At 45.7% G+C, this 17,238-nt stretch overlaps 1 protein-coding gene across 4 annotated transcripts in view; it reads left to right on the top strand.

Annotated features, from left to right (window-relative positions):
* Window positions 1–17,238, top strand: part of CCDC149 (coiled-coil domain containing 149) — a 647,083-nt gene that overhangs the window by 572,863 nt on the left and 56,982 nt on the right. For all 4 annotated transcript variants that reach the window (XM_069631872.1, XM_069631871.1, XM_069631874.1 and 1 more), the window contains one exon: window positions 9,271–9,387. In XM_069631872.1, the coding sequence (XP_069487973.1) occupies window positions 9,271–9,387 (117 nt within the window). The remainder of the gene's footprint in view (window positions 1–9,270; window positions 9,388–17,238) is intronic.

Here is a 17,238-nt window from a genome sequence, read left to right on the forward strand (position 1 = left end):
GGGCGACTCTCCGCATCGTCGGCGTAAGTCTGGGGAGTCTCGGTCCAGGAGTAGGTCCCGCCATTCCTCTGCCTCTTCGAGGCACTCACGGAAGCACCGTCACCGGTCCCCTTCCTCGTCCGAGGAATCCGCCCGGCGGCAGGTTGCTTGTCCCAACAAGCATTCCACTCCTGCGGAATGGGATTAATTTCGGCAGGAGATGATGGCGATTTTTCAGTCGAAGGGCTCCGTTCCGTCTGCGCTGTTGAAAGACGCCAGCCGTGACCGTGCTAGAGACACCACTCGCACGCCTTCGGGCTCGAGCGGGCGTCGCGATCACCGGGCACCTTCGAGGTCCCGGTCGGACAAGGATGGTCGCTCTAGACATGCCCGTTCCAGGTCCCAGTCCTCGACGCCCTCGAGACGAAGAAGACATCGGCGCCGAGGTAGTCAAGGGACTCCCTCTCGAGGCTCCGCCTCCGAGGAAGCCATCGACGCCCAGGCTGTCGAAAAACACGCTCAGGGCGTCGCCCTCGAGGACTGTGTCGAAGCCGCCTGCGCCACGCTCGACGCCGATTCTGTTGACGCCCTTCAAGGCTGCTTTGTCGGAGGTACCCCGTGGCACGGTGGAACCCCCTAGAAAGGCTCTGTCCAAGGCTAAAAATGTCTTTGTCCCTTTTTCTGTGCCCTCATTCCAGCCTCTGGATTACGTTTCTGAGGTGGATGAAGGGTCTGAGGAAGGTATGGTTCCTGATGAGGTACCTGACGAGATTTTGTCTGATCATAGCCAGATTGAAGACCTGCGTCAGTCGTTGCACGACGCCAGTGGTCTGGACACCTCTCCGGAGGTGGAGTTCTGTAGGCCTGAGCCTGGCACCCATGCCGATTCCTCATACCGGCGCCTTATGTCGAGGATAATGGAATACTTGGGGGTGGTCTGCGCCAACAGTGGATTTTCTGCAGGATGACCTGACGGATATCCTTGACCAAGGTCCACCAACTGACCCGGTACTGCCATTCCATAGGGCCTTGCAAAGAAGGGTGGCAGTGGCTTGGACTTCTCCGGAGAGTCTCCCGGCAGTGAGCAAGTCTTTGCCGCGAAAATACCGCCCAGCCTGTAGCTGCTACTTGACCACGCACCCCATTCCGGAGAGTTTGGTGGTGCAGACGGCTATGGCCCCGCAAAGCAGGCATCGTACCCTACCATCCCTCCTGATAGGGACGACAAGCGTTTTGATGGCTGGGCGGAGAAATGGCTTTACAGGCAGCCAATTCTGTGTGTGCCTTGTCACGTTTCACGCACACTCTGTGGAACTGTATTTCGTTAGCGGCTGAACATATTCCCAAAGGGGAGGAACGGGATGGTTTTGCAACACATGGCATCCTTGTGCAGGATCGCAAGGATGCCATGTGTTAGTCCGTTCAGTCGGGTCTGGACATGGCAGATTGTGTCAGCCGGTCCATGGCGGTGAGCACCGTAATACGCAGGTTTGCGTAGTCGCGGAAGTCGGGCTTTGCTCCTGATGTGCAAGCCCGGCTCCTCAACATGCCCTTTGATGGTGAACATCTTTTTGGCAGCAAGGCTGACGAAAGCCTTGTGAGGTTGCAGACCTCCAAAGCTGCAGCGAAGTCGTTGAGCGCTGCAGTTCGCCAAACGCCACCTTTTCGTCCTAGGGGACTGCAATGGAGGGGGAGGTTCCTTTCGATATTACTCATCCTTTGGTAAATCGAGGGGAGCTGCAAGTCAAAGGAGTCACCGTAGGAGTATGAAAGGTGGAAAATAGGGTACTTGAGGTGCCAAAGCCGCTTGGGCATTTGCCTCTTTGCCCTCGGGCAATGCCGCAGCCGCTTCAGCTCAGTCATGAGGCCATGTCCCATGGTTCGCTGGTTGGGGGAAGGCTGGCGCAGCATCTTGTAGAGTTGCGTGCCATTACTTCAGATGTGTGGGTTCTGGAGATCATAGCCCACGGCTACTGTCTTCCTTTCCGGCAGAGGCCTCACGACAATCCACCAGGGAAGCTCTCTTGGAAGAGTCTGGATCCGCTCCTTGCGCAGGAAATACAATCCCTGCTGGAGAAAGGCGCCATAGAACTTCGAAGAAGGACGGGGGATTGAGACCCATCATGGACTTGCGCGCTTTGAACAAGCTCCTCAGGAAGTACAAGTTCAAGATTGTTACTCTTTCTCAAGTCCTCCGGGCCCTTCAACTTCAGGACTGGTTGGTATCTCTCGACCTCGAGGACGCTTACTTTCATGTGCCGATCCATCCCAAGCACAAGAAGTATCTGAGGTTTGCAGTTGGCGACTCGCACTTTCAGTTTCAGGTCCTGCCATTTGGATTGACCTCCAACCAAGAGTCTTCACCAAGCTCATGGTGGTGGTGGCAGCGTATCTCAAGAAAGGGGGGATTCACGTCTACTCCTACTTGGACGATTGGTTGATCAGGGCGCGCTCTCCAGAGCAAGTCCTGGATCATCTGTCTGTCACCTGCCACTCCCTTCACAAACTGGGCTTCTCCCTCAACTTAAAGAAGTCCCACTGGACGCCAACTCAGCGGCTCCAGTACATCAGAGCAGATCTCGACACGTCCCTGGGGCAGTGTTTTCCTCCCCAGGTGAGGGTTCATCACATTCAGCAGATGGTGCACAAGTTTCAGCATGCCCAGAGTCTCCCAGCGTTCGAGTTCTTGAGGTTGCTCGGCCTCATGGTATCCTGCATTCTTCTGGTGCCAGAGGCCAGGTTGCGGATGAGATCGCTGCAATGGGCTTTCAAGATGCAGTGGTCACAGGCAGGATATCGGACCCCGTTTAGGTGCCGCCCTCGGTCGCCCAGGACCTTCTGTGGTGGGCCGTTGATGGCAATCTGATGAGGGGGACTCCATTTTGGCTACCCTGGCCGGAGGTGGCGATCGTGACGGACGCATCCCTCACGGAATGGTGAGCTCATGCCAACGAGTTGACAGTCAGCGGTCGTTGGTCTCCATCGGAGTCCAGACTCCATATCAATCTGTTGGAGCTGAGGGCCGTCAGGCTTGCCCTGAAGGCTTTTCTGCCGACTTTGCGAGGCAAGAATGTCCTGATTCTGACGGGCAACACAGTGGCCATGCACTACCTCAACAAAAAGGGGGGAGAAGGGTCACTACCTCTGTGCAGGGAGGTGATGCAGCTCTGGTTCTGGGCCATCCAGCAGGAAATTTCGATCTCGGCAGTTCATTTGGCCAGAAACGAAAACGAGAAGGCGGACGCTCTGAGTAGGCAGAGCGCGATCTCTCACGAGTGGGAGCTGGCTCAGGAGATTCTCCTGGAGATCTTTGCCTTTTGGGGGACCCCACAAGTGGATCTCTTCGCCTCCAGTGTCAACCCGGAAGTGCGAAAGATTCTGTTCGTGGGAATTTCCTCCAAGAGGAGCCTTAGGGGAAGCGTTTGTGGTGGAGTGGTCCTTCCCACTGCTGTACGCATTTCCTCCGGTCCCCGTCATCCCGCAAGTGCTATGGAGGTTCGGTTCCCGGATGATCCCCATTGCTCCAGCATGGGCCCGGAGGACGTGGTACCCGGACCTTCTCGACTTGTCCATCTGCCCTCCACATCGTCTTCCCTACCGAGACGATCTGATCTCGCCGGAGGGGGGTCAGGTTCTCCATCCAGAGGTCAGATCCCTCAACCTTCACGCTTGGTTTCTGAAAGGTTGAGGTATAAGGATTGGGACCTCCCTGAAGACGTGATGGAGGTGTTGCTTTTGGCTAGACGGCCTGCGACAAAGTCCCTGTACCGTTGCCTTTGGAGAAAGTTCTGCGACTGGTGCAGGGTTCAGAATGTGGATCCTTTTTCATGTGACATTCCTGTGGTTCTGTCGTTTTTTCTTTCGTTAGCCCAATAGGGCCTGCAAGTGGATACCATTAAAGGTTACCTCGCAGCGCTGTCCATATTTAAGCGCTTGTCTGAATAGTGTTCTTAGTTCAAAATTCCTTTAATTTCTTAGTTTCTGAAAGGGCTCACTGTGTTCCCACCATCACCTATCCAGGTGGCCGGTTGGGATTTGAACCTTGTTCTAAAATTCCTCATGGGTGCTCCATCTGAGCCTTTACATTCTTGTCCTTTGAGATTGTTAACCCTTAAAACTGTATTTTTAGTTGCGGTTACTTCCGCTCGCAGAGTGAGTGAGTTGCAGGCACTTGCAGGCACTTTCTGTTAAGCCACCCTTCACTGTGTTTCATAAGGACAGGGTTGTCCTTAGGGTTTGTCCTTCATTTCTTCTGAAAGTAGTGTCGGAATTTCATTTAAGCCAGAAGGTCGTTCTTCCGGCATTTTATCCTCCTCCGCATCCTGGTAAGGAAGAGGAGAGGGTCCATAGGTTGGATCCTAGGAGAGCTTTAAGTTTCTACATTTCACGCATGTCCCGGGTCAGAGTGGATGATCAGCTCTTTATTGGTTACGCTGGAAGACATTTGGGACAAGTTGTTACTAAGTTACTAAGCAGACTTTGTCTAGATGGATTATCTTGGCAATTTCTGAATGTTACCGCTTGACGGGTAAGGACCCTCCGGTAGGCTTAGGGGCCCATTCTACTAGGGGTATGGCTGCCTCTACTGCCCTGCAGAGGGGTGTTCCCATTCGTAACATCTGTGAAGCAGCCACATGGGCTTCGGTCCATACTTTTGTACAACACTACTCCCTAGATTCTATCCATAGGAAGGATCTGGCCTTTGGCAAGGCATTCCTTTATTCTGCACTTTGATTGGGCATTCTAAATTCTTTTCCCCACCTCCATACATTGGTACTGCTTTGGGAGTCTGTCATAGATATGGAATACGTCGGAGGACCCAATCCCCTGGAAGAACAAGTTACTCTCTTACCTGGTAACATTCTTTCGATGGGATGGTCCGACAACGTATTTCATATCGCTCCCTCCCTACCTTCGCCGCTACAGAATTTCTTATACGATTGCAGCTTACGTTTCCGCAAGGCTTTCTGTGGTCATACTGGCAGAAGATTGGTGCCATATGTTCTGGGGAAAAAACTACAACTGAGGCTATGGGCGTGGTGCGTCCTACTTATAACATCAGTGACGTCGGCTCGACGGAGGCCCTCGAGGACAGTGTATCGACGCAGGACGCAGACGCCGAAAGATTTTCCGATGCAGCACAGCTGTGGTGTTTACCTGTCATAGATAAGGAATATGTCGTCGGACCATCCCATCGAAAGAACGTTACCAGGTAAGAGAGTAACTTGTTCTTCTTGTCAACAAACTAAAGTCAACCAGTGATGGGGCCACGATTGTTATTGAGGTACATTTTGCACTATGTAAAGATCCTCTAAACTCCGATATGAAAGATAAAAGTGACTTGTCATCACAAGTGTAATCTACTAAAAGAGGTAAGCATGCCCTGTGTTCATGTTGGTCAGCTGGTTGTGGCGTGTAACCTAGGTGGATTTGGCATGCCGCTTCCTAGTTTGAAAGACGCAAGGAAGGCTCATATTAGTCAGCGTGTCGCCTGGATAGTTCTTACAAGCCTATTCCTGGTTGAATGTATACATAGTGATATGCAGACTTGGTCCACCCTCTGTTCATGTCTTATCAAAACTGTTACCTGGTAGGTCATAGTGGACAATTGTCCTACTAGTACCTGTGAATGTGGAGAGGCCCTCAAACGCGCTTGGGGTACGGCCAGTAAGCACGATGGGGCTAACAATACAATGCGCATATGGATGCCATGTGTGCTGCTGGGTCCCACAATAGTTATGATGGGGGTACAAATTCTTCATTTAGACCACTTTGGTAGGCGTCCAATCTATGAATCCAACAGGCTTCTTTAACTAGAAGGCTTCTCATTATGTTGGGTGATTCTTTCACTGTGTCTAACACCCACCATAAAATATCATTAGCTGTGTGTTGATATTCAATGTAATGGTTGACCAATGTTGCCGAGAGGTTCTTGCAACGGATCTCTGGTCTATGTTCGGAGATCCTAATATGTGCAGGTCTTGTGGTTTAACCCACATACTTGAGTCCACAAGGGCACTCAATGCAATATACCACTTGTTTGGTTTTGCAGTTGGTCAAGCTAGACAACGTCCAAATGCGATCTCCAATGTTGAAAGACTTCAGTTTTTTGGTGAATTGGCAAGCTATGCAATTGCCACATGGAAAATGGCCATTGATTGCTCGTAGATTCCATAAACCTGTCCAAGGTGTGGATTTGGTGAATTTTGAGTGTTCCAGTTTGTCTTGAAGGTTCTGTGCACGCTTAAATGCAAACCTCGGGATAGGCTCATTAGGTAGATTAAGTCTGGCTAGAGGCCAATATTTTGTAATGAGTTTTTAACTAGAAAGCTATGCGATTCATGTGTGATAACACATGGCATCCTACGCTCCTCCTGTTCTTGATCTGAAAGCACTTTGTGGGTCAGCAGAGAGTATCTGTCAGTGAATCTGGCCTGTTTCCTGGCTCTACTGAGGAGCTTTTTGGGATATCCCCTTTGTTTCAATCGTGAGTCCATGTTATTGGCATAGTTATAGAAGTAAGCCAGTTTAGTACAGTTTCGTCGAATTCAGAGATATTGTCAGTAGGGTAGATTCTCTTTAAGATGGCAGGGGAGAGTCACTGGAAATGTGCAGTAATGTCTTTCTGTCACTTGGTTTTCTGAAAAGGCTGGATTTGAGTTTGCCTAATTCATGTTGGTTTTTAAGGTCAAGGAAATGGACCTCCATATTGCTATATTCCAAAGTAAATTGGATATTAGTATCTACATTGTCCAACCATGTGAGAAAAGATTTAAATCTGTCATCTGGTCCATCCCAGATGAAAATGTCATCAATATATCTTTCCCAATTTGAGATATGATTGTAGAAGGGATTCCTGTCAGAAAGAATATTGATGGATTCAAAGTTGGCCATGAATAGAATTGCTAGGCTGGGGGCAAATGCTTCTCCCTTTGGTTTGTAGATAGAACTGTTTGTTCAGTTCAAAATAATTTGTGCACAGTTCAAGGGTCATTGGCTCTATACGTTGCCCGGCACCCGATCCTGTAGGCTAAACTGTGTCAAACGTTCTCTCATGCACTCAATAGCCTGATATTGTGGTATACTAGTATAAAGTGACTTAATATCCAAAGTCACTAGCCAACGTCTCGATTGATCAAATTCTAGATTCTCAAAGATCTGGATTGTATGAGTTGTATGTCTAAAATATGTTGATGTTAGTGTGCGCATGGGTTTAAGAAAAGTGTCTACAAATGTACACAATGGTTCCAGGACTGAACAACAGCCTGAAACTATTGGTCTGCCCGATGGAGTCACAGGATCCTTGTGGATTTTGGGTAGGGCATACATGGCTGGTATGCAGCCCTGACTAGTGGCAAGAAACTCAAATTCTTTCTCAGTAATCCATCCGCGATCGAACCCAAGATTGACAGTTTTCTCAAAAATCGCTTTAGTCACTTTCGCAGGATTTTTCTTCAATTTTTGGTAGCTGTCAGAGTCAAGTAACAATGTGTTCACCATCTGCTGGTATTGGACACTTGACATAATAACAATACCTCCACCCTTGTCGGCTTATGTCAGAGTTCTTGGATAAATTAGTGAGGGCCACATTTTCCTCTCTAGTAAGGTTGTACTTGAGGAATGTTTTTACCACACTTTTTTCCTATTGTTCTATTTATTTATTACTGTAGATCCTTTGTATTGCACTTTGCCTCCCCATAGCCCCCCCACACTTTCCCTCTCCACCACCCCTGCACGTGTACAATCTCAATGTCACCTGGCCTAGTAAGATCGTTGCCTCTGTGCTCCCTTTTTTCCCCCTCCCTTACCTCGTTGCACCTTGAAACACTTGTGTATAGGCATGTTATAAATGCCTTATCATATCATATCATTAGTTTTCAGGTCATTTAAATCTTTTAAGACACATTTTTCTAATGTAATTATGTCCTGTGGGATTTGGTTGTCCGAGGGGAAAAGGTGGAAGGTACATGTAAGCCTGAGTCAAGTTCCTTTTCCGAGTTAGTAAAGTCTTTGAAAAATGTTTTTAATCTGACTGTTCATAAAATCGGCAAACTTGCCTTTCCAATGTGAACCAATGGGTTGGTTGCAATGGTACAAACGCCTTTGGAAAGAAATTAAGCCTGTGCTTGAGAGAGAGGTCCAAATTGGCCAGATTGAAAATTGGCATAGCGAAAAAGTTGTTAATGATCTGTTAAGGCGTCTCCGTCCCGGTGTCTGGTGCCTCATTTGGGTGTATGGTGGAGCCATGGGAGGGGGGGTCCCCACGTGGTACCTCCCTACCCTCCTCTGCCTAAAAAAGGGAGGGTGGAGGTGGTGGAAAATTTCCAAACTGGGGTGGTTGATTGTATCTGGATTGGTCGTCTGAGTCGCTGCTGGAATCTGAAAAGGTAACCCATCTCATTTTGCCTTGTCCCCATTGTTGGATCAATTATTGTTTTTTAGTAGCCTCAATAAACTGATCTGTGGTGTATGGGTAGATATGATCTGCCCATCTAGTGAATAGTTGGATTGAGTATGTTTAGGTTAATACTCTTTTAAAGAAAGTTGCAGCATGCTTCTATCAACACATTCTTGGTTTTTTATGTTATTGACTTCCTTGTGGACGACTTAGCCTGTGAGAGAAGAGAAAGGCGTCTTACGCTCATAGCTACGCTCTATAGTGCATAGGATCTATAATTTAATGCTTTGACCAGCCAGGAACTTTTAGTTTTAACATCTAGGGATTAGAATTCTATAATGTATAATGCAAGAACAAATAGGCTTTTCTTTACTAAAATGACTGGACCAGGAAAACACAACTATCTGATGATAGTTTATATCAAATAATGATTAAGGGAAGCAGCCTTTGAGTGTGAAAACCCCATCATATCTGCTCTTTCATACATTGTATATCTGTTGCTATTTACAGTCCTGTAAAAATCCTTATTTCTAAAGTGGAACTGTACGGCATGGGTCTGCATCAAACCTTAATTGAAATATTTTTTTATTTTAAATGAGAACGATTATAGCATGAATACAATGATTTAATATCTGATTGCATCATTATCCATTTTAATATTGATTTAATTCACTGATAATCCTTGTGAAACTATAACGTTATTAGTTTTTTGTTTACCTGTCCGGCACATCAAATATTGATGCATAATTATTTTTTTAATGGTTGCCTTTCAAAACAAAATATATAGTTGTATATCTTTTAGGATACAAAAACAGATGCATGCGTATTGTTGTGCATAGTGAAAATCTGTAAAACAACCAATGAGATGCTTGCTTTTTTTGGTACTGCAACAGGGGGCAGAGATACTATTACACTGAATGATCCCACGCTTCCCGTAATGCAGAGGCCAAAATCACCACTGCTAGCATTCATCGACCAACCTCCCCAGAAAAGAGAGCAGAACAGTGAGGGTGAGTAAAACTTGGATAAGTCACATTCATCTCAAAGTTTTATTTCCGAGCCTTCTAAAGAAGGTTTGCCATCACCTCATCAATGCTCAACCCTGTTAGGGCAGCTGCATGTCTTTGCATCTGTACATTTACATCTTTATGCATTTTCATCAGTGCATTTGCACTTTTTTTCAAATGGGGCAATTACCCTTCCACCTACTCTTTTCATTTTTTCTATATCTTTACCCTTTTTAGCATGTTTGTCTTGTTACCTAAACAATGTGTGAAACCTAGGTAAAGATGGAAATGCATTGATTATAATATATGTGACTTCTGTTTTGTATTTTTACGTTTTTTCATAAAGCATGAACTTTCACTGTAAGCCCTTATTGCAAATTTTAGTCCACCTAACTGAGCCTCTTGAATTTGGGAGTAGCAAGAAAGGACTGTTGTAGCCTAGACGATCTGCAGGAGAAAGGGCCATGCAATCTTGCTGATAGTTTGTGATTGCCATAAATGGCTTTATGCACAGGACACATACTTTTGAAGAGTATCTTCTGTTTAACTGGAAACCACTACAATACACACAGCCAGGGGGAATTATGGTTGCATTTTCTGAGCCCCAATAGCAGCCAAGTTCTACATGCTGTAGCCTGGACAGTTTAAGTAGAGACCAAGATGGGCACAATTTTCAAAGTCAAGTCGTGAAGATACAAGTGCATTAATGCTGGTCACTTTGTGTTTCATAGAAAGATGACAGCAGCTTCCTAAATTTCCTTCCTGGAAAAAACAGGATCTGGAAACTGCAGATACTGCCTTGTTTAAATGACAAAGCTGAATCTGGTATAACTCCAAGATTCTTTACCTTTGCTGGAGGAACAGGGCACTTGCCGAATTAGTGAGATTGAGTAGCTGTGTTAATATTTTTTTTGTTGTATTTTTATTTTACTTTATATAGCGCCTTTAACCAAAGCTCTTTACATAGAACAGTTGACGGTAGATTAAAATCAGCAATGAAAATCAGTGTTCGGAGTCAGCCTTTATCAATCAATCAGACGACTGAAGCAAATGAGTTTTTAAAGAGGAACTGAAATGAGAGAAAGAGGTAATGGAATGAAGAGGTAGAGGAAGAGGGTTCCATTGAAGAGGAGCAAGAAGCTGGAAGGAGCGAAAGCGGGATTGAGCACAGGGAGGATGAGGAACATTAAGTCTAAAAAGACCAGCAGAGCTGAGAGGACGAGAAGGAGAATAGAATGATAGGAGTGATGTAAGATAGTCTAGAGCAAGACCATAGAAAACTAGACAGAGAAAATGTATATTTCAGCTGAGAGTAGGACAGCCATCCAAGTGAGGTAAGAGAGGAAGAAATTGAGTGCCGATAAGAGAGAAGGCAAAGTGAGTGAATAGAAGAATGATAGATTGATTTAAGAGGAGCAAGACGAGAGCAGGGAAGACAGAAGAAGGGAAAGACAGTGACAAGAGAGTGTTGGCAGGAAAGAATAAGACTTCAGTCTTTCCAGCATTTGCAGTGAGGAAATGGGAGGTCATCCAGGTTTTAATGGCAGAGAGACAGGATGAAAGAGTGTGATGAGTGTCAGATGTGAAGGATGAGAAGGGTAAAAAAAAAACTGAGTATCAAGGGTATAGAAGTGATGTGATACTCCAAAAGATGAAATAATCGATGCAAGATAAGAAGTTTATAAAGAAAATAGAAAAGGACAATTGAAAGACCTTCTGTTTTGGAAGGATTTGTTTGGAGGCAATTGACAGCCATCCCATTTTTATTTGCTCTAGAGCAGCCCTTAAAATTGGAGGAGAAGGGTGTCTTTATCCCCAGACAGTTTAATGAACAACTGTGTATCTTCCACATAATTAAAAATAAATAAGCCATGGTTTCGAATGATGTTGAGCAGTGGGACAATGTAAAGATTAGAAAGCAGGGGAGAAAGTGCAGATCCCTTTAGGGTAAGAATGAGTGGATTAATTTCAGAATTTGGTCCTGTATACCCTGTTGTTCAAGGCCTGGCAGCAGAACATGATAGTCAACAGTATCAAATGTTGCTGGCGGGTCTGGAAGAATCAGTGACCCAGATCCCCTTTCATACAGTCCATCAAGCATCATTGTAGTAACTATCTTGGTACCAAAGTGAGGTCTGTAGCTTGTCCGAGATGGATCAAGGATTTGGACATTCTGCACAGATGATTGGATTTGGGTCAGAAATGTCTGTTCTAGCTGTGTTGCTCATTGTCTCCTACAGGAGATTGACTAGGATAAAGTTCATGTAACAAAACACCATAAACATTGCTCTTTATAAAGGTATTAGCCACCCAGTTGTACTTAAGCAGCTGTATTTCCCACTTATAACAATGCCCATGTTTAAAGGACTTTGCTTGATCAGAAACACACTGTCAATAATTCTAGAAAGAAATATAAAATGTCACAGTTGTTTGGGAAGGGCACGTTTGATCCATTATCTCTCTTTGATCTATTATCTCTCGCTTATAGACTGGTCTCCGGTATTAAGCGCTTTACAAAAGATACAGTCATTAGTTAATTAACCCCATTCCTCCTATCTGATAATTGTTTTCTCCCTTTGTACTCCATCTGAGGCAGACTAGCCTCGGACCATGGCCTTTCCGGTGCCCTCCCCACCTCGGCCTGCACCTTTCATAATCTCAAGTGTTCTTGATAGGAGAGTTACCAGCATGGACTGTTTAATAATAGTAACTTGCTATTTATAGATTGCTTTCACCAAAGTTCTGTACATAGGACAATTTTATATCAAATTATTATTACCCAACCGAAGGTGGTTCTGCTTTAACAACCATGGAAGGATGAAAGTCTGAGTTGGCCTGGCTGTGAGTTGGATCTGTGACCTGCGCTTCACACAGATCTCGACAGCAAGTGCTTTACCCAGTGATCTATCTTACTGACTCTCTTTGAGGCATGTTGATTTCCCTACACTGGCTGGGATTATCTTTCTTTTCCACTGCTCTCTGGCAGTCGATGACCTCCCTCTATGCCACCACTCTTTTTCAGGAACGCAAGTTGATGGATTTTCCGGCATGTGTCAAATGGACTGCAACTTTCATATATAGTCAAAGATATTTGTCCTGGGGTTTTTACTGTCTCTCTACTTCTTCTGTATACTTTGTAACTGATCAATTTCTCTAGTACCAAGCAGCAACTTAGTTCATGTCAGTGCTGTTTAAAAAGAAATGGAAAGGGGCGGGGAGGCGTGTTTGACATTGAAATGCCCAATAAAAGCATTTCATCATGAGTAACTCTATGAAGCATCTTTATTTACACCTCTGGGCAAATGGGGGAGGGTATTCTGTAGATGTTGAAGCAAGCATTTCCCTGATTTACCCCTTGAGCGGGTTCTGTTGCTCAGTTAGCGTAGCTGCCTGGGTGCCCTTAATGAGATTTCCAGCACATCTTGGATAACATTTGCGTTTTGATGATTCTGGCCTGCATTCCTTCCCTAGAGGATATCATTTATCTGCAGGTAAGTTAACTTTGTTTTACCCAGACGCAGGTGCATTTCTCTTTGTGGCATAGCGTTGCTGGTGATGAAGACTTTAGTCATATTGTCAGAGGAGCAACGTGTGTGCAAGATGTGTGAATGGAGGGCCCTTGTGATACTACGCCATTTGCAGATAAGTACAGCTCAGCTTTGCCCCTCTATCCCTCTTATTTTTGGATCTTTCTGCTGGTTATTGGCCAATATGGTCCCTTTATGGATAATGGCCTGAGCTACAGTGCCTGTTTTACAGGGACATAACAAAATTAGTGTTGGCAAAAAAGTAAGGTACAATTTTAATTGGTCAATCAATTCTGCCTACGCAGCAGCTCACATTTGCCAGCAATTCAAAAAAGTCTGCCGTACTGGTTAGCTATGCAAGTATGTCCCTCAATTGTAGACTCCTGGCCCATACTCTGTGCATATAGCTGGCAAACAGCAAATACTATGAGGTCCTCTGATGTTGCTTTTCATAGAACTAGCACCTCTGTAGTAGTCTTAACACTGCTGGACCTTAACAATGATCACAATCAGTGTTTCCTAATGTCAGCGTATGCTGGGCAAAGAAATAGTGTATTTCAGTTTCCAGTGCACATACACAATGCAGGTGTTTATCTGATTTATTTAAATGCTGTTTGCATGTAAAGCGTGCCAAGGGGAGAATACTAATAAAAGGGATCTAATGAAATCACGCCTCACTCTTGGAATTTGTATTGAAAGGTGGCGAGGAAGTAAACACCAAGGATATTGAGGAGCCAGTTTGAGAGGTCGCCCAAAGAGCAGTGCGTCAACAGGAGTGAGAGGATGTTATGCAGAATGACAATCTTGTTGGTAGTCTTAGAAGGACTCTTGAATAATATGCTCACCAGAGTGGTGTAAGGAAGTCAAGGCTGTGACAGCCTGAGGCCCATGAGCCGTGTGATTCCCCAAGAAAGTCATAAGAAGTGTATCGTGAACTTGAGACATAAAGGACACCAGGGTATTGCAAAAAGCAAACCGTAGATAAGAAGTAATTATAGTGGCTGGGTTGTGTTGTCAAAATTGAAAGAATGGTGAACGAATGTATGTTGTTTGAAAACATTCAGAAAGCATGTATGTCCAGCAACCCGCTCGTGACCCAAGTAAACATTCCCAAACTATTCTGGGGCAAGGTGTACCTTGAAATATAGGACGCATCCGCACTGGAGTGGCAGTAACATGCACTTTTGTTGTGATTATCTCACACCAGACACTCTTAAATTGAGGATGTATTTACATTTTTTGCTTATCTGTTTAGGAGAGAGGATTTTTTTCTCTCTATTTCTGACAGACCATAGTGTCTAATTTAAGACTGAAGAAGTGAGTGGGTTCTTGAGGAAGAACCACATAGAACACAGCACTAGTGTGGGGTACCATCCAGAAACGTACATTGAGGGATTCAATAGGGTGACAAAAAACTTTTTGACTTTTTCGAATGCCATATTTTCGAAATACAATTTTCTCGACACAATTTTGCCGAAAAACTTTTTTTTTCGAATGGTTTTTTGTTAAATTTCATTTTTGAAATGGGGGGTTTGGGGGGGTTCCCCCCCCAACCCCCGTTTTTTGTATTGACACTTTTTTTTTTGCTAACAAAACAATTAACCGGATACCACAAAAAACATAATTAAGGGTACACTAGCCTTAGGAAGAGGCTAGTAGACAACGGTAAAGAAGATTATCGTGGCCATCCGGTTCTCCCGACATTCCACCACAGGTATATAACCATTGAAGATGCTTAGGTGGTGAAAACTCAACACTTTGCTATGTCCACTGTGGCTATAAAGGCTGACTAGGGTATTGGTAGATCAAAGGGCTATTCACAGGAGAATAGAGGGAAGGTAAAGCAGGGCCATATAACAGCCACAATGCTGTCGAGGACTTGAATGTTAGAAGAGGGGAATGTGTTAGAGTAAAATTATCCATTGCATTTTATCAGATGTAACCTCCTGATGAAATCCTTTAGCTTTAGAGGATATGTTCCATAACACTGTAAAGACTTTGGATAGGAGAGTGTACTGTGACTAATCTCGACACTTCGCCCCTTCTCCCTAGGAGTCTGGACAAGTGGAACCTCAGTATATCCCACAATGATCCTTCTTTACCTCTATTGCATGGTCATGCAATGCCATGGTCGATGAAGGAGGACACCGTTTTGTTTATTCCTATGACATATATAAGAAGAGGAAAGACCGTCACGGAGGGAGGAACAGCTGCAAAGAGGCGAGCCTCCGCAGCATCGACATCCTGGATAGGCGGAACCATCCTGGGCTGTGGAGCCAGTGGCTGGCAGCAAGGTGGGCGAGTGAAAAGCTAGTTGAATGCCTGGAGCATGGCGTTCTACCTGATCGGGTCCGGAGAGGGATCAGAGACGTAAGCACACCTGTCTCTTCTGCTGACACAACCATGAAGGAGCTGTGGTGGGCCGGTAACCGTTTCCAAGATCAGATCATACGATAGAGCCCCCCAGCCTTTACACAAGTCAGACTGTAGCTAGTGAGACCAGTAGCCACAAAGAAAGCCAACAAGGTTACTGGAGACTGAGAAAAGAGTGCAACACTGAGAAGTACAAGGACATTGAGCAAAGGCTACGAAGGCTGACGAGGTTAAGGGAGCCTGAGAAACCTGACTGAGGATATACCTATAAAAGGTACGAATACTGTAAGTAACAGCTGGGAAAGCTATCAAGGTTATGGGAGCCTGAGAAACCCAAGTGTGCAAATACCCTATGAAAGGGGGATTGAGAAAAATGCAAACATTTTGAATAATGACTGTAATAGCTATCAAGGTTACGGGAGCCTGAGAAAACCTTAGTGTGCAAACACCCTATGAAAGGGGGATTGAGAGAGATGCAAACATTATGAATAAAGGCTGGGAAAGATATCGAGGTTAGGGGAACCCGGGACTCCATGTGTACAAATACCCTATGAAAGGGGAGAAAGAAAGAGACATGAGCACTTTGAAGTAGGGGTGAGAAAGCCACAAATGTTACAGAATTCTAACAGAACAGGGCCCTAGCGGTAAATAATTTGGGTGAAAGAAAAACAAAAAAGGCGCCCAAGTATTCAGGAAGTGGTTCAGGTTTCCTGTGCGAATGGCTGTTACCTTTTGGGCCACCACAATTTCCCAACACTTAGACCACCACAATGGGACCGAGGGGCCATCAACGTGTTTCCAAGGTCGAGCCATTGCTACCTTTGCGGCTAATAGGAGATGTGTGCGGAGACCCGAGAGGCCTGTCCCGTTAGTGGGAATTCACCTCCCCCTGTTTCCTCCAAGAGTATAATTCCGGGATCCCACGGGAATGCAAGTCCGGAGATTTCCTTTATGTGGTTTGTCACCTCCCGCCAGTATTTTTCTGCTTTCGGACAGGACCACACCAAATGGAATAGAGTGCCCTTGGATGAACACCCCCTCCAGAAATTTGGGGGAATTTCAGGGTTGGATTTGTTCAGTTGGTTTGGGGTGACATAGTACCTGTAACAGAGTTCATAAACTCCTTCCCTGTTTGAGATACATTGCGTGCTCTTGTGTAATCTTACCCCAGTCCTCCATCTCAATCTCCCAGCCCAGGTCCCTCTCCCAGTCCAGCATGTATTTTTCTTTTTTCCCCCAGGTCCGTTCTGTCCAGGAAGCGATAACGATTTGAGACCCTGCCCCTAGGAGCTGCTGATGTTAAGGATATATCTAGTGCCATTAGGTCTCTAGCCCCGCTCTCCCTAACCATTTTATGGGAGACCCAGTGTCTGAGCTGGACGTAGTGGAACCTCTCCGCTTCCCCCACCCCAAATCTCTTCTTGCATCTTTCAAATGTTATGGGCAAGCCCTCTTCCAAGAAGTCTGACAGCTTTTTCAGACCACTCTCCTTGCATGGCATAAAGCTGTATGGGGGATTACCTGGGGTAAATTCAGAGTTATACCAAATAGGCGTAAGCAGACTCCTGGGACCTCTACATCCCCATTTCCTCTCTGCAGTCTTCCAGCAGTTAACAGTAACTGTTGTGGCTGTGAGGGGGCCCTGGTTTGTCTGGGCTCCGATAGAGGGCAGGTGGGATATCCCCGATTGGGGGCGAGGGGGCTGGACACCAAGATTCTTCCAGCTGCTTCCATAGTGGCTGTTTGGTGGATTGGGTCCAAGTATACGCATGGAATAATTGCGCTGCAAGCGTGTATCTAGTCACATCTGGGACCCCCAGCCCTCCCGTGAACCCTCCCTCGCAGCATAATCTGCTTTGCAATTCTAGGTTTCTTCCCTCCCCAAACGAATTTCAGTATATTTCTCTTTAGAATGCGCAATTCGTTTGCTGGAATGTATACCGGGAGTGCCATG

Source organism: Ambystoma mexicanum, chromosome 6q, assembly GCF_040938575.1.
Source record: "Ambystoma mexicanum isolate Mex_15411 chromosome 6q, UKY_AmexF1_1, whole genome shotgun sequence".
Taxonomy (NCBI): domain Eukaryota; kingdom Metazoa; phylum Chordata; class Amphibia; order Caudata; family Ambystomatidae; genus Ambystoma; species Ambystoma mexicanum.